The sequence below is a fragment of the Ambystoma mexicanum genome, chromosome 3p (genome assembly GCF_040938575.1).
Source record: "Ambystoma mexicanum isolate Mex_15411 chromosome 3p, UKY_AmexF1_1, whole genome shotgun sequence".
NCBI lineage: Eukaryota > Metazoa > Chordata > Amphibia > Caudata > Ambystomatidae > Ambystoma > Ambystoma mexicanum.
Genome location: NC_090925.1, coordinates 652,053,279 through 652,071,561, shown reverse-complemented (window position 1 = coordinate 652,071,561; position 18,283 = coordinate 652,053,279). Strand labels below are relative to the sequence as shown.

The following is an 18,283-nucleotide window of genomic DNA, read 5'->3' as shown; positions in this document are numbered from 1 at the left end:
TAACATGGGTCCACAGGTGTCTGTGCACCAGAAGCACAATAGCATGGGAGACGCCAGTGCATATTGCTGATATGAAGCTACAATAATATATAGATTTTGATTTTAGATTAGGATAAGGATCATGTTCTTCCCATACCCTGTCACAGCCTGAAAGAATGAACTAGAGCATAATTACATGGTTTACAGACTGTGAGCACAACATGTCCATTTATTGTGACAAATGAGAGGCAGGGTGAAGAAGCTTAGTTGTGGGTAAGCTTATCTACACTTGCTCTCTGATGAGCAATTCATAAATAATTCCAAGGATGCCTTCCCATGCACAACTCATTATTTCTTAACCAATGTGCTACAGGAGTTTCTAATAATACAGCCTCTAAATATCAGTGGATGACATCTAATATAAGCTTATACGAACCTGTGTAATCTTCTTACTATTATTATAAAATACTTCTCACCCTTGGAATGAGAGTTAGTAGGGCACAAAGACCACTCCAATGTAGCTAGATAACTCAGCAAGTTAAGCTATTGCCACTGATATCTCTGTACAGCCTTTGGAATATTGGTAAAGCTGATTGAACCCTTCATCCTTCCAGTGTTGATACATTGAGTACTGTTGAAGTGGGTGGTAGTCACAGGTGTAAGACTCGATTTGAACCAGGGTCAATCCAGTTTGTAATACTGTATAAATATGTGATATTAACATTTGAAAATAACTTTCCACCACATGGGCTGAAAAACATTTGGTCCATCCAGAATCCAGGTCCTGCTGGACGATGAAAGCTGAATGAAGATGAGCAGTTAGATCACCCATTCTGCTTAGACTGTCTTTTTGTTCCTTCATTGCTAGTATGTGCTTTTCCACGAGTTTGGGAAGAGACTAAATAGTGGGGCTGTAATTATTTTAAGGACTTTAATTTTGCCTCATTAATATAGAAAAAGAGGACTTCAGTTCTGGGTAGCCTCCGTAGGCTTATCTATCATTTTAATGTTATGGTATCAGAAATTGTGCTTGGAACGATGACTCCCAAGCATTAAACATTATCCATGCATCATAAGAGGCCAGTTGTGGGTTTTCAAAGTGCAAGTGGAAAGAATGTAGGCTTTGATTTGTTCAGAGAGTGCCTCGATATCTCAGTGTAATTTTCAATGGGAGACTTAATGTGTGTCATTAGCTTTACTGAACAATTATGGTGTTACTGCGATTAATTCCTTGTTTTTTATTTATTTTATTTATTGGGTATATTAATGCGCATATACAGCAAATCGTGTTACAAGGCACAACAAGGCGGGTGGGAGGTCAAGGATGAAGCAAAAACGGTCCTACTAGGCCTTGTGTCATTCGGATCTTTCAAGTGCAATAACAAGAAGTGCAGGGGGGAGAGAAGGTCAGAGCGGAATGTACTAATACTAAGGAGGGAAGGGAAGTATAGGTCAGAGGGGAGAGCGTGTACATTCTGGGGGGATAGGAGGGGAAACGGGCTCCTGACCTAGCCAAGTGCTAAGGGGAGGCCAGGTGGACACGTGCCAGGGGAATGCAGAGAGTGCAGGGGAATGGAGATCCACATGCTAAGTGTGAGGACGGGGCTGGAATGGCTCAATAGGGGTACAGGCCCAGCCAGGGTATTGCAGGGGGAGGGAGCCCGGAAGGGCAAGTGCAGGTTCGAGGATGTCAGGGGAGAATGAAGTGCTGGGGTAGACTGGGCAAGTAGGGCCTCATGCCTTGTGCGAGTCGGAAGGAACCAAGCAGCCAGTCAAAATGCGGCAGAGGGGGACATTAACAGGGGAGGAGGTGCAGGGAAGGAAGAAGATAAAAGGATTGTCTTGAGAAGCTTCCGGAACTTAAGGAGATCCAGTTTAAGTTTGAGATGGGCAGGGAGGCCATTCCAGAGGGAGGGTCCTGCCGAAGAGAGAGATCTTGTCCCCACTCTCTTCTTGGAGAAATGTCTGATCTGCCGAGAGTTGGAGCTTGAAGCCCAAAGGGCTCTAGCAGAGAGGTATTTGGGTAGAGAGAGTTGGATATAGCGGGGTCCCAGGCCCCAGAAAGCCTTGTGGATGATGCAGAGGGTCTTGATCTCCGCAGCAACTGGGAGCCAATGGTGAGATTTTAGGGGTGGAGAGATGTGGTCCCTGGGTTTGATGCCAAAGATAAGTATTGTAGTCCTATTCAGGATAAGTTGAAGGGGACGAAGGAAGGATTTAGGCACATTTAGAAAGAGGCTGTTGCAGTAATCTAGCCTAGAGAGGATCAGAGCTCTGGAGACATTGAGTTTCTGGGGGAAGTTGAGAAAAGGGAGAATGCCTCTGAGAAGGTGCAGCGTGCATTAGGCCTTCTTGGCAAGGTCCATGATGTGAGGAGCGAAGGAAAGAGAGGAGTCGAAGATGAAACCAAGGTTTTTTAACTCAAAAGAGAGTGAGCGGAGGGGGCCCATGGAGGGCCGCCAGAGAGTACAAGGGAATAAGACTGCTATGGTCCCAATGAGAAGTATCTCAGTCTTACTGGCATTAAGGCAGAGATCATTAGCAGCACATCATGACAGAATAGCAGTCAGACAGTCATGAATGAGAGAGGAAGAAGAGGAGGCAGTGGAGGAAAGCTTGAGGTAGAGCTGCGTGTGGTCCGCATAACACTGGAAGTGAGGAGAGAAGGTGGAGATGAAATGGGCAAGGGGGGCAAGGTGGATGTTGAAGAGCCACTTCGAGAGGATAGAGCCAAGAGGAACACCAAAGGTGGAGAGTGTGATGGAGGCGAGGAAAGGGCGCAGTTGAACCTGTGATGGACGGTCAGAGAGAAAGGAGGTCAACCAGTCCATTGCCAGGTCCGTGATCCCATGGGTGTCACAGAGCTGATTTATGAGGGTGGCATGATTGATCATATCAAAGGAGGATGAAAGATCAAGTAGGATAAGAATGGAAGGATAGTGGAATTGAAATTTGAGAGCAAGTCTTCACGGGTGTTCAGAAGTGCAGTTTCTGTGCCTCTGGTTGCTCTGAAGCCAGACTGTTGGTCGGGGAGACAAACAACAGATTCAGTGTGGTGGATCAGCTGAGAAATGATCAGCTTCATCAAGAGTCTGCCCAGGAAGGAGGTAAGGGAGATAGCGGTAATTAGCCAGGCAGGAGGTGTAGGCTGAAGGCTTTTTGAGTAGAGGGGGTTTTTGAGGAGTAGATAGAATGATCTAACAGAAAAACTAGGATACTAGCTCTGATGGCATTTCTCCTAGTGCAAGTACGTGAAGTGTTTCAGTTGCGGCCAAACTAGGGGGTGGGGATAAAATGGGGGTGAAGGACAGACAAACTTACTAATCCTGGTACATTTAGGTCATGCGTACGTACAGACCGAGGTGCAAGGAAGGGGGGTAGTGGAACAAGCGCGTCCAGTCCATCAGGACCCTGGGTAAAGTGCAGAGAGGTTGCAACGCTCATGGAATGTGTGCTGAAAGTGCAGTTTTGCTGAATATAGTGCAGCTGTCACAACCTTGTCCCCACCAAGTGTCCACGAAGCCCTAAAGACTCTGTTCGGCCCCCCTCGAATCCCTTGGAGCCAGTCCTAGCGCTGTTGGCATCGGAGACACATGCTCGGATGGGGTTTCAATGGGCAATGGACAAGCATGGCCGCCCCCATGCGGAACACTTTGGAACTGCATTCGGCGGTCTAGCATCTAGGGTGGGGCTCGCCCTGAAGGCACCTGGGATACCTGCTGGCTATTTAAACCATGCCCAATTGAAGGCACGTGCTTCGCGTTATTCTGCTTTAGCAGCGTGACGTTCACCGGGTCCTGCTCAGCATCCTGACCTGCAAGGGCGAGAAAAAGACAAGAAGCATTTCCAACTTACCTGTTCCACGGCATCCTTCAGCTGCTGAGACCATCCAACCCTCACCATCTTCCTCCGTCTCCATCCCTCTCATCGTGTGAGCAGCTTACCCGTCTGCCAGGAGGGTCATCTTCTATGAGACATTTTCCGCTTTGGTGGTTTCTTAAGACCCACTCCTTGTTTATTCTTCTCGAACTGCAAGACAACAATATCACAGGTTAGCCATTTGCAAGGACGCTCTCTTCGCCACTTGGCATTTCATCTTACCTTTTCACTCCCAGCTGTGGCCTCCACCTCGGCCTCCAACACCTGCAAGAAAAGGGGAGAAGGTTATTTGTGCTTACTTCACCAAAGGCATTATCGCAACTTCATCTACGAAGACTTACCTGAAAGTGCAGAGTCGCAGCCGGTCTGGACTCCGGCCCTCGCCAGTGTAGAAAATCGCCAGTACGGTGCCATTGACGATGCGCCCCTGCCCAGCGCGGCAGGATGGAGCGCACTCCTTTATAGAAATCAAGGTGAGAGACGTCCCAGGGGAGCCGCACGGGAATCGGGAGCCTGGGAGGCGGGTCACCAGGGAAAGTACAACAGTTAAGATTCATCTCCTGTCTCCTTGAGCCAACCCTCGACATCACGAACTCCAGGGAAGGGGAAGGGACCGAAGAGTATCCCGGCCAGACGAGAAGGTGTCCCCGTGGATACAAGGTGAGCATTACAGCAGCAGCCCAGAAGCAAGTGCAAAAGACTGATGGGGGGGAGCCTGGGACATGCAAGGCTCTGAAGGTGAACCAGGTAATCAGTCATCAAAAATTGAACAGAGTTAGGAAGGAGAAGGAGGAAGGAGGGTGGGGAGAAAGAGAACAGAGGTAAGCAGGGTAGAGGGAGAGAGAAGGAGGAAGAGAAGAGGAAGGTCTTGAGGAGTTTCCGGAACATAAGGTGCTCTGGCTCAAGACAGAGAGAGGCAGGGAGGCACCTGAAGAGGATAAAGATCTACCCCCAAATCTCTGTTTGTGAAAGAGGCTCACCCGCAGAGAGTTGGAAAAGGATGAATGGAGGGATCTAAAGGGAGAGTATTTATGAAGGGAGCATTGTACATAGTGCAGGCCCCGTCCCCAGAAAGCCTTGTGTATTATGCAGAGGGTCTTGAACTTGATCCTTGCAGCCACATGGAGGTAGTGGAGGGATTTCAGTGCTGGAAAGATGTGGTCCCTGGGCTTGAGGCCAAGGATAATTCTTGCGGTTCTGTTCTGGATGAGTTGCAGAGGACAGAGAGTCGAAGTAGGAAGATTGAGAAAGAGGTTGTTGCAATAGTCCAGCTTACAGAGAACCAGGGCTGTAGAGGTGGTGAGCTTCTGGGGGAAAGTGAGAAAAGGTAGAATGCCTCTGAGGAGGTGCATTTGGTAGTGGGACTTTTTGGAGATGCCTGAGATGTGAGAAGAGAAGGAGAAAGTTGAGTTGAAGATGACCCCTAGATGTTGTACCTCATTGGTAGGTGAGGGCGCAGACATGTTTGCAGACATCAACCATGGCTGGAGCAATTGAGGCAATGTTGTCCTTGATAGTTCTGGAGGGACAGGGGAGCACCTGTTTGGAAGAGACATTCATAGAGAGGACTTGTCTAGATATTTAATCTGGTGATATGGGTGAGAAAGAGGAGAGTCAAAGGGAATGGCAGAGGGGGGCCAAGGAAGCCTTGAGAGCGGGTGAGGCAGTAGGGAGGGGTGTAGAGGAAATGAGGACAGAATGTCCTTAGTTTTGTTATGAATGGAGAGGCCAGTGCAGTGCAGAGGGTCAGGAATGGCACAGGAGAAGAGTAGACTGCACTATGATTGGTGAGCTCCTTGCAGATTTTGAAGAGTTCAGCTGTGTTGATAGTGGCCCCAGAGATGCATACTTGGATATAGGCTTTCTTATTCGAGTGGATGGAAATTCTGTAGTGTCTTTGGAGCAGGCGGCTGGCCAATCTGCCAGAGGATGTGCTCCAAGCCTGCCACTTCTGCTCAGCAGCCCTGCACTTGTGTATCAGAGAGGCTATATCGGAAACATACCAGGTGTTTTGCTTGAAGGCAGGCTTCATGTGGATCCTCATGACAGCGCTAAGTATGTCTAGAGTGTTGGAGATGGAGAGGTGAAAGTTAGGAAGGAGTGTATCAGTTTAAGAGTCAGTAGCCAGAGTGGGCGGGGGAATAAAGGTGGTGTCAAAAGCAGTAAATGACACTTGCTTCATCAGTCGAATGATGGAGAAATAGACTGGCAGTGTGGGCAGAGGCTTAGCCAGTGGATCCAAGAGATCCAGGTGAGAGGAGAGGATAGCATGATCAGACCAGTAGAGAGTTGTAGTGAGAGGGTTGGAGATGGGGATGTCTGCTGAGATGAGTGCCTCTAAGGTGTGTCCAAGCTGTGGCCGGATGAGTGCTGGGACCATAGGGAAGAATGGTGAGGGAAAGAGAGTTGCAGATGTTGCAGAAGAGTCAAGAGGCCACATCAGGGGCGTCAAGGTGAATATTGAAGTCTGAGAGGAAGAGAAGCTTGGAGGTGGAGGCCAGGAGAAGAGAGGTGAGGTCAGACCACTCTGAGAGGATGAGGGAGGCTGGAATAGGAGTCCTGTAGATGGTGTCAAGAATCAGTGAGAGGATTGGAGAGACACTGAGAGTCAGTGAGAGGACTGAAGAGTCAGCCCTCAATCAGCATAATACCATTTTCAGAGTGCAGTAATAGCAATTGGTGTAAGAGACAAAGGGTGTCATTATAGGTTTGTCGGTGCAGTCAAAATGCCAGAAAAAGATGTAATTCCATTACTGGCACATTTACCACACCGCCAAACCACAAGTTTGCCAATGGGGGTCACTGATTTACCTGCAGCCAAGAGCTGGTAATATCTGCAACCCCCTCCTTGCCGTTTTATGGGACTCAATGGAATGGGCTTTAACGCCCTTTCCGCTGCCTGTAATAGCCCAGTAATACCTGGATATCAGCTGGCAGAAAGGGTATGTAGGTTTGCCCATAGATAACCCCAAAGACTGGTCATGAAGACATTTTGAGAATGATTTAGGTTCCTGCAGTGGTGAAGAGATCTTCAATCTAGTTCAGAAGTACACATCCACATTATAGACTTTGGGTGTCACAATCATGAAGGACCATATAATATAATCAATGTTTTTTTATTTTTTTATCAAGAGTTTCAAGCACCCAGGGAGAAACATTGGAAGACGTATTGACATAGAACACATGGTTTACCCATCCATTTTGCATTAGTGACGTGTTCTAGTTGATATTTCAAAATGTTAGGCAGAGCGAAGTTGTGGAGTTCTGCTTACACAGCAAACACTTTAGCAATTTTCAGAAGTCCAGTTGTTATTATGTTTGCAGATTGGACCTTTACAGTGACAGGCTTTCCTCTCAGACACACTTTAGTAATGTTCCAGTTATTTGTGACATTCATATTGATGGAATCAAATAGATTTGTGTCACTGTGTTGAAATATAATAAAATCAACATTCTGACCAGCATTTGATCATTTGATCTTTCTGTGCTGTTTGTAGATTCTGTATCATGCTGCAAAAAATAATGCAAAAGAAATGGGTTTCTTGTTGCGAGAAACCCATCCTTGTATTACTTTGAGCGTGCACACTTAAATCTTGCCAATGTTCAGGTAGTGAGTTGTCTAGATATATTTGAGCTACTTGACCTGATCACAGTCATCATGATTCTGATTTTAAGACACAAAAGAAAGAACACAGTTTACCAGTACTCCACTCAATGCTCCAAGAAGAGGTCCTAGAACATCTGTCTGCAAAGCAATGAAGAGTTATAAGTACAGATACATTACACAATAGCTAGCCATTGCAAGCTAAATTCACTTCTAAACAGGGACTAAATAGTGAAAGCCGTTTAGTAAACTGGCACTCTCTGTTGTTAAAAATTCACTAATAAATGCATACAAAGTGTCAAGTATTAAATGTGCTTTTACCACTAAAACAAGGACTCCACCCAACAAGTTGCCAAGGACATTTTCACATTTCTTTGGATCCAGATTTTCAACAGATCCTCCACTCTAAAATAATCGAATAGAAGCAAAACAGAAAACAGTTGGTAACGTTTTTTCACATGATTTAATTTCAAACAAGAATGCACAAAACAAGCTCATATGCACAGTAACAGGATTGTACATCATATACCAGTTAAAACCGTGAATATACGGTTCAGCAGTGATACAGTGTCCATGTTCCTTCCACTTAGGAAACATCATAGTTTCTTAATGTTCTAGTTGTGGTGATTTTGGGACAGGTAAAGTTTGGGTTTGGCATAATTTGGACTGATAACATTGTTAAATATCGGTATTGGTGATGATGTCGTACAGAAACATGGGCACCAAACATGGTAATGAGCTGTGGCCCCAAACAAAACCTTCATCAGTGACTGGGTTCAGAGAGGCAGAAGGCATGGACTAAGTCTTTAATGACATCAATGAGAGGTTAATGAGAGCAGCTGATAAGGGGCAGGCAGCTTTTATTATGCCACTCGATTGCTCAGCCACCTTTAAAAAAAATGGAGACCACTCGAAAAGTCCAATAAATAGATTGGAATTAAATGTACAATTTGGATTGGGTTCACGGAAATAAAGGTTTATCTATTTTCTTTTCAAATTAAAAGAGACTCGTTTGCCAAAAGGAACCCTGCCGGGGCCCTCCTAGTACAACTTTCTATTGAACTGGTGTATGTATCTAGTAACTGAGTTTGTACCTGGTCAGTGTACATGGGGTCCTAAATGGTCAGAGACTATATTTCAACATATATGTCAATTATTATCATCTGGTGGATTGGTTGGCTTGGGTAGAGAGGGCAGGTACGTTACTTATGTTCCTCTTCATGCTGTCTATAATTGTCTTCAACATCTACAACAAGTGAGAACTGACTCCCCCTCCGTTATTGGAAGACTGGTAATATGATCATCAGACCCGCATTCATTTGTCTGAAGCAGGAAACCTCATTTTATGGCAAATCTCTACACAAGGTGCCCCAATAAGAAACATGAAATTCACAAAGGACATGAACATTGATCATTCCAATCCATTCCATAAAGAATTTACAATTTAATTCCACATCTAAGGGATTACAAGCGAGTCCAACTAATAAAGTCGCTGAAAAGTGGAAATAATGTTTGAGAACTGTGCCTCTGAATCAGAAATGAACCATGAATCTGCATGTAGAAGGATTATTCTCCCAACAAAATCAAAATATATACCTCTCACCGGACGACTGAGGAATTATGGGGAATATATGGAGGCCAATTCACTAGCACTTGCGGGGGCAGAGAAGCAAGGACAGATTGCTAACAAAGCTCCCTGGATCACATTTCACCTCCCACATCTCCAATTCAGGTAGGCACTGCTGTTTTCCCTGCTAGCTAGAGAGTTTCTGGCTATAATGGCCATCCCTCCGCCCCTGGAGTTGAGTCTATTTTGTCTGTGGATTGTGGAGTTTGGGGAGGGTGGCTAGTGAAAGGGATGGGCCTGAAGATGAGTGCAGCCACGATTCTCTGATTGCAAGTAAGTCGTGCTTAAGCAAAGAGATGAAGTCCCGTGTTTCCACTGATTGTGCCGTTATGGATCTAGTGTTAAAAAGGGATACGTTTAAGGTGCTAGCTGAGGGGCACCTTGATCCTTTGCCATATCTTGCCGAAGACAATGACGCGGGGCAGTTTTTTTGCAAGGGGTGGTAGGGGAGTGCTGGGCTAACTTGTTGTTTCATGAGGTGGGCGGTGGTGGTGTGGTCTGGGCATTGAGTGGTGTGAGGCTCTTTTGATCCTGTCTGCACTAGAGGTGTCAGTCCACTCCGGGAAGTGCTGGCATGAGGGAGCGCGGGAAGGTTGTCAGGTATTTTTCTAGGGGGTGAAGATATGCGATTGTTCATGTGGTGAGGCCACGTATTGTGCCAGTATCATTCGGAACGTCATACGTACGTTAATTTCTTCGTGCTAGTGGCAAAGAGCTGCAGGCTGTGACAAACAGTTGCATAGCGTGTGTTATTCGGCTGTAGTTGTGCCTTGAAACACATTGTGCATAGACGCATTATAAATGCCCAATAAATAAATATGGAAATGCAAATGTACTTTTGAGGGTCGTAACAAGGCTGAGCAATGGATGATGTTCAGCTGTTGGTCCTAGAAGGGGCGGGCCATAAGGGATCATACCTGGTAAAATGTGCAGTGCAGCAGGAGTTCCGTAAAAAGGGATGATAAATTGTAGGGCCAGAAGAAGAGCCTGCATCGATAGTGTCAATATAGAGCGAGTCGGCTGGATGAGGACGTATCTTGGAAGGTGTAGATGGCTGAGCCCATCCATAGCAAGCAGGGCCAGACAGGCCAACGCCTTTCCTGTCGCCCTTCCCTTGAGAACGCCATCTTTGACGGCTGGTTGTTCTCATTTGAATTAATGGAGGTAGAGAGTCAAGCAGCAGCCAATCAGAGGCTGTTTTAGGCACCATAGAGAACTCTGCTTTGCAGTCAACGTCGCAGGACATCTTCCCTTTGAAGAGAGCTTACTGCTCTGCTGTATATCTTGTCGGCCATGTTGCAAAGAGTCTCTGGACATATTCCTAACCACAGAGGTGCTGACGATTCCATTGTGAGGGTGGTTGTGGGTTTGCAAGCACGGGCATTTTGTGGTCGTCCTTTCGTGCAGATAAGGGGGCCGCAGGGTCAGACAGGCATATGCATTTCATGTCGGCCTTCCCTGGAGGAAGCATGGCTTAACCTGTTGGTTGTTCTCATTTGAATTAGTTTGCACTCTGACTTGTAAATGTTGAAAATGTAAGGGACTGATAGAGAATTTATGAGATAAAGTGTGCAAAGAGTGTGTGCAGTATGTGCATTAACATTTAGAAATGTGAGCTGAGTAGAATAAGGTTAGTGGACAACTCAAATTCTAGCCTGGCTGCAGGTGCATAAATACAGCAGGGTTTCCGAAAACCCAAGTAAAATCAAACGTGAACAGCAATGCTTCATGAAGAAAAAGGTTTGTAGTGTGGCACTGATATGGCAGAAGTGACATTGGCCTTGAAAAAAAACAGTCATTGTTCATGCAAGTTAGAACAGAAGGTAAGTAGAAGGGATGCCGATTTAGCTAATAGATTTGCGCGCAGCATGCAATTGTGCCAAACGGAATACTGTTGAAAGGTTGCCATGGATGGAAGTTGAAACTAGAAAATTACACAGTTTAGTACATGGCATGGTGAGGGATGACATTGCATGGAGAAGGTTGAAGTAAGGCAAAGAAAATGTACAGAGAACGGATATGAATGGATGGAGTTGAAATAGAGGAGAAAGGAGGAAGTAGGCTGCTGACGGCTGTGACGGGGGAGAATTAGGGGATCAGTGCATGGGTCTTGGTCTGACAAGGGCGAGCTGAGGAATACTGAGTAACGCGAAAGGAGCTGACTTGTGGCGAGGGTGGGGGAGACATATGAGGGCCGGAGAGCCCATCCAAGTTACAGGAAGGTACGAAAATCATTCTGATGATGAATATAAATATAAATGAATACCGTCAGCAGAATAATTGGCAAGGTTTCAGATTTGACAAAAAGCAGAATTTAGTTTTTTGTCAGACTGCGATGATATAACATCTTTATCTTTTGACCACCTAGAAAGTGCTTTTACTAATGTCCTTTCTAAGAGCTGGCTTAAATGGGAGAGGTTTAATCCTACTAAATTGGATCTTAGTGTGGGTCTAATGTGCTCTGTGCTTATGTCTCTGATTCTGAAGGAAGGGCCTAACCGCCCTGCCCAACTTCCATTGTTTATTGAACTCATTGGTATTGTGTCCAATTCATTTCTGGTGGATAGTCGTGAGAGGAAACAGACCTGCAAGGCATGGTTTAATGATCACTGTAGAGTCACCAAACAAGTGCTTCTTTTTACTCTCCACTCATCAACGAGGACTAAACATGAAATTATTAAGGCTAGAGTAGAGTACCAGACTGCTTTAAGACTTAGGAAACAAGAACTGGAGGAACAAGCTTGGGAATCCTTGCTTACGGCGTTGGAGGCCAATGACTCTTGGGAGTGTGTGGACTGGGACCCAAATATTTGTTCATTAGCAATGGTAATGAGGCTTTGGTTCACGCTTCGTCCTGGGTCAAGCATTTCCCACTCTTGTATTCTGGCCAGCCTGAGCCCAGGGAGCTCAGTTCCCATACTACTTCTCTCATCTTCTCTTCAAATTAAGTTATGTTGGCAGTCTGCAGCCAATCTCGTGATCGAGCCCCTGGCCCGGATGCAGTCCCAGCAGACTTTGTTCATGTTTTCAAAGAGTTATGGGTGCCTTTACTTTCCTGTAGCTATAATTCCATCTTAGCCACAGGGAAAATACCACCTTCATGGAAAAAGGCCATTATATATCCTATTTTAAAATGGGTAATCGGGGCAGCAAAATGGCATATTGACCCATATCATTATTGGAAAAATGGATCTCCTTGAATGGCATATTGATGAATGTTCAGTTGGGATTTGGGACAGGAGTGGGTACGAGGGAACAGGTGGTGAATATTTATCTGCTGATAGCTGAATCAGTTTTTGTCAAGCGGGAGTCCTATGGACCTGAGCACCGCGTTTGACAAGGTGAATCGCAGTAAGCTATGGATGGTGCTCAGGTTCATGAATTTCCGAGGGAGATTATTGACATTCTAAGCCGCATTCATTCTGATAATGAGCGGTGTGTGCATTTTGGGGTCAAGGGTCAGTGCACTGCCATTTTTTACATGAATCTGGGGCTATGGCAGGGCTGTGTATTGGCCCCAGTCACATTTCCCTTGTATATTGATGGACTTCTCAATGCCATGGTGGAGTATGGCATAGACTATCTGATGGCAGGGTCTATGGCGTTGACTCTTTTGGCATACGCTGATGATACTGACCTCATTGCCCGGACACTGAATGTGCTTCAGAGGCTGATTGGTGAGTACACCACTTTCATGAACACATTGTATTTAAAGATTAATACTACGAAATCGGCAGTCATGGTTGGTGGCCCAGGCAAGAAGAAATTCAGAATGCATCCCATGTTGAGTGGCAGCCTGATGATTCCCAGGGTGTTTGCATTTTACTACTTGGGGATTCGTTTTCCCCCATCATTCTTAGGCAAACCCCACATAGCAAAAAAATATATGTGTACGGCTCAATCCCTAGATGCAGTTTCTCGCTTTACAGCTATGTGTTGTGGAGAACCTCTAATAAAGATCCTGAAAGTTTATAGGACACAAAATAAGGCTGTGACAAATTATGGTACCTTTTTATGGGGCATTGAAAAGGTGTGTTCTTTACAGTTGATTTAAAATACATTCTCAAAAAAGCTTCTGTACCCACTTTGTCTGTCCATTCAGAACTGGGTCTCGGTTTCACAGAAGACAACTTGCCTTTGGTTTTTTGAACTATATCAATAGCCACGTCATGGAATTGAATGGCCCACCCCCTGTTTCTTTGTGGTTTATTACATTTCAAATGTAAATACAATTTTAAAAAGGTTTTGCAGTCCGCATTAAAGATTTCCGTGAAGTTAAAGCCCTACAAATTCCTGCCAATAGAAGGTTAGAGATGATTCATTCTATGGACATCTTGCATCTTATGGTGACCAACTATCAGACTGATGGGCAATCATTAGGGCACGTTTCAATCTATAGAATCTTAGTTCAGATATAGCAAAATTGGGAGGCTTTTCGAATTCATCTAGTTGTCTCATTTGTAAATTCCAATTATAGGACATTTTACATGCTATGATGGTCTGTCCATTTTACTACTCTATACACCAGTTTTGACAGCTAAATTATAACCAGTTTTTTTGGATTTATTACTGGCTTATTCAAGATATGAGGCATGGCCACTGCTCTCCAATCTTGAGGGAGACATGAGACTGACAAATAGATACATGGTTCAGTCTATTGTACTTAGTGAGCCAGGCCTCCTTCCTAATATAGATATGGAGTGGTGACCGGATGTTTTATTGTTACCTATGACGGCTGTTTTCATTTTATATTGTTGGATTTTACTGTTTTAAGATGTTACAAGACTTTTGTTTTATGCTTAGGGAATCTTCTACAGCACTCTGCGCTTTAATCGATAGAGCGATTGTTTTTATTTTTTTTATTCTGAATGTTGTATTGTTTATATATATTCTATTTAATGTTATCTTTCTTGTTTATGTAAGTTTTATGATTAATGTATTTGTATTTTGTCTTTTCTGCACAAAGACGCTGAAATAAAGTAGGAATTGTTTGATTGAAAATGATATTAACCTTAACAGGACCAACAGGTTAAGGAATAAGCTTGGTCTAAATATGAGTGGAAGTTTAAAATATAACCAACCTTCTGATGGTGAATGAGGTTGTGAGAAAGAGAGAGGAAGAGACACAGAAATTTGAAAAACAAATGGTTTTATATATTGTTTCAATAACCAATAAATGCAGAAATCTAGCAAATCACTCATGTTATGAATGTCATGCCAATGTAAATGTTGATTTCCAATTGTAGTTTGAAACAGCTATTTCATGTGAAGTGGAGTCTGCACAACAAGTTATGTAACAAAATGGACGGATTCAAGTTGATGAGATGACATGTATGAAGTGATTAATTAGCATGTGTTTCAGAATTGTCAGTGTGAGATTATTTTATGTAAAAGCAAACTTTTTTTTTCAGTACTTTGAGCTCTGATCACCTGCAAGTGAGGTAATGATTTTATGATTCAAGAACATCATTTTTTCAATAGCCTGGCTTGAGATGATCCTTCTCCTTGTCTAAATAGCCAGGTCTTGTATTACCGCTGTGAGATGAGAAATGCTCACCCAATGTTAAAAGGCATAATAAGCAATCTAGTCATCCAGATTCAGGAATATGATAGTAGAGTACCATGAACACTTAAAGTGTAGCATGAAAGCATCCTGAAATCACATAACTCACCAAAGTGCATAGGTGAGTGATCTAGGTAAGAGGTAAACAAATAGATCACGCACCATGTATTCTATGCTACTTGTATACACTGCATGGTGGCATGAAAGAAAGCTGAACGTCAAAAGAATAATACTTACAGGAAAAAGAGAGATAAAGGCAATAGAGGATAGGAGTATACACACTTTCTGAACAGCCATTTCAGGTGCACATTTCAACAATATGCTGATCAGCTTTAGAGCAGAGAATAATGCATATAACATCTCACGACAGCAAAGGGTAATTGTACCTGAATCATTGCCTCCATTTCATAGAAATTTAACCCGGAGAGACCCTAAAAAGGAAAATATAAACCACAAGGTCACATATTAAGGCCAAATTTTAAGAGATCCAAAGACAAATGATCACAGACTTATAACTCAGAAGGGAACCCCTGTGTCTGACTTGCTACTGAGTTCTATGCCAGAGGTCACACAGCACCTGTCTGCAAGGCCTGGAGCACCTTTACAAGCAGCCTATAAATTAATATTGTTGCTAGCGCTATGTGCTTTGCTCAGACAAGACCATGATTTGCAACAGCGATTTGGCAGTTCTGTTAACGTTTTGCATATGTTTTAACAATATTTATGGGCGTTAAACTCTCTGATTTTTATAATGTGTACAGTGGCACTTACTGTCATAGTGTTTGCAGTATGAGATGATATAAATAGGTCTGTGCCATGCTGCAGCCTTTCTCCCTTTTACACTTTGTTTTCTCAACATCAAATTCCTCCTGTCCTTTGGCCTGCCTTTGGACTTTCATCATGACCATCAATATCAAATCTACCTTGTTTCATATTTCCCAATAGCATGATTGCATGAGCGCAATTGGCCTCCCTTATTATTGTAATTGAAGGCTATGAATGCATCTGTAGTCAACATATAAACAGATTTTTAGATAATAAAGTTGATTAGGAGAAGGTATGCTAGAAATTGTAACAAGTCTACCAGGTTATTCATCCAACTTTTTAATAATACTACTAAATTGCACACACCACAATCTGAACTGATTTGAGGTATTACATTTTGGATGCTGTCATTACCTAAATCAATGGAACTCATTTGATCAAGCTCTGCCGAATAATAGGCTGAGTCAGATTTGTGCCTATCTGGCATGGAGATCTGTTGGTAGACATGAAGCCCCATTCATTATCTTGACAGCGTACCAAATGTAATATAATGAGATATCCTTTGTTTATGCTATGCAGATTTATATTGTGATATGGATTTGTAGGTATGGCTGGGGGCTCTTCCTGAAGAGGGACCTTTGGATTTCTACTGGTCACTGATTCAAAAGGTTTGAAACCATTGAATATTTGTGGCCACTTTTAGTTGCATGAAAAATAGTCCAAAGTCATCCCTTTTATCTCCTCAGCCACCCACTGCACCCGATGGCCTCACACCCAAACCAGCACACCAAGAAGTGCTTTAAATAGCTTGCCACTTCTTGCAAGAGGGCAGAAAATAAAATACATAAAAATAATATTATGTACATGTCCCACTACCCTGCTCGGGCCTACCAGGCCCAAGTTGGACAGTAGAACATCCTATAGAACATTCTGGTGATTACATCTTTGCTTCCCTTACAGAGTCCTAAACGTCTCCAGACAAGTTAATTGATATATTTTAAAGGTTTCCTAGATATCAAGCCACTCACAATTCAGGTGGTGCTACATTTCCATGAGCTTGATAACCCAACGTTATTTATAAGTAGCAACCATGATTCTACAGTGCCTATACGGTGTTAGAAAGGAAAGAAAAGCTTGGAAAGCACAATTACTCCAGAAAACCCTCCCAGATTTTTGAAATAAAGGATTTGAAGACAGGGATAATCATGAATATCCTGGGTGACTAGAGTTCTGGAGTCAAAGTAAGACAAGGTCCAATCTCACAGTAAACGTCTCACAGACAGCAGATGGCTGTTACGATGGTCAGCAGCCATGCCTTTCAGCCATCAGACTTAGCTCACTAAACCCGATATATGCCATGCCAACCCAGAAACTCATGCATAGGAATGGAGAAAAGAACTGACGAACTAGTGTGCTGTTACGTGAGCTTTAGTCTGTGTTAACCGTCCTAAACTATTCTGTGCATGTGCCTGAAGCAGAGATAGAGAGGGCAGGGGTGTGCTCAGTAGTGTGCCAGGATACTGATTATTCTAGAATGCAATGCCCATATCAGAATGCATATCACATATTCCGAATCTGAAAGATCTCCTTACCATTTTATGTAATATTTCTTCAACGGAGCAGTTGAGCTCATCAGCCATTTCTTTCTAAAAAAAAAGAAATGTGCTTGTTAAGACCACACTGTAGCTTTTCTTTTCAAAGGAGATACCATGCATTCTAGCACATATAGTCCAACAACGTGTGCACAAAAGAAAGATGTCATGAATAATCCCACAATACTCAATGAGGACTAGATTTGCCAGTGATTCCTGTAGGGTTAAATGCACTGCATTTGTTACAAAACGCACAGAAGAGGCGAGACAAAGGGGGTCATCATAAAACAAACGAAAGGTGTGTTCAGGGACCACCAACCTTAGCACCAGGGGTGTTGCTAGTTCGGGAAAAGATCTGGGACTACACTCATGTTGGGACTGTCGGGACTCACTAGCCAGTCTTTTGGTTGCAGCCCCTGAGTTTATATCTATGACCAGGAGCTATACCCCCCCTTGCAGCAATGCCCCTGGTTAGCACATGCATGCAGTTTCGTCCCCTACATGAAATTATAAACATTTGCAAGGCAGAGTTGGATAGTGAAGAGTACACAAAGGCAAAGTCTCCTTTACCTTTCAGTTTTACTCTCCATCATTCAAAAAGTAAATGCACCCTTCAAATGACGCTTTGCAGACAGCCTTTACTAATACATTCCCATGAAATCTGACTTCTCTTGAGCAGGTTCTAATTCAGGGTGGATTCTATTTGAATCTATGGATTTTGCGCTTACATGAACATCTCATGCAAGGCATAAGACAAAGTGCACTCCCAAGACAGAAGAGGAAAGCATGGTGGAGATGCAAACTCTGCTTCATGACCCTTTACATTGGAAGCAGACGAACATGTATTGGAGTTGAAAGCGGAGGCCTAAAAACATGACTCCTTTCTTTTGTGGTTCAGTGTCATGCATGGCCTATTATAAAAAGTCCCCCAAAGTGTTGCACGTATATCTCGTAAATTAGTATGTATTTACATATCTGTCTAGACCGAGATTAAGATAGGCAAGCATAACAATAAATGTATGAACATGTGGATATATACAAGGGTTGACGGAGAGACTGCTAATAATAATAATAATAATAATAATAATAATAGAGAGTTAGATTTATGGGCCATATTTTTGTGGTCATCAGTTAACATAGTTGAAAAAAGTGGACAGGATTTCTTACCACGACTGAGATGAGACCATGCAAGTTGCATTTCATTTGAAAGTCCTTGTCTTTTGGAGCACTTTGCTGAAAGGGAGAATTGTGCAGGGAAATATTTATTTCATGGA

General features: G+C 43.6%; 1 protein-coding gene across 2 annotated transcripts in view; it reads right to left on the bottom strand.

Moving 5' to 3' along the window:
* Positions 1-18,283, bottom strand: part of LOC138579580 (uncharacterized) — a 39,937-nt gene that overhangs the window by 14,122 nt on the left and 7,532 nt on the right. For both annotated transcript variants that reach the window (XM_069649850.1, XM_069649851.1), the window contains exons 4-8: positions 18,177-18,242; positions 17,010-17,063; positions 15,039-15,083; positions 7,784-7,867; positions 7,559-7,603 (exon numbers count right to left, since the gene is read on the bottom strand). In XM_069649850.1, coding sequence (XP_069505951.1) covers positions 7,559-7,603; positions 7,784-7,867; positions 15,039-15,083; positions 17,010-17,063; positions 18,177-18,242 — 294 coding nt within the window. The remainder of the gene's footprint in view (positions 1-7,558; positions 7,604-7,783; positions 7,868-15,038; positions 15,084-17,009; positions 17,064-18,176; positions 18,243-18,283) is intronic.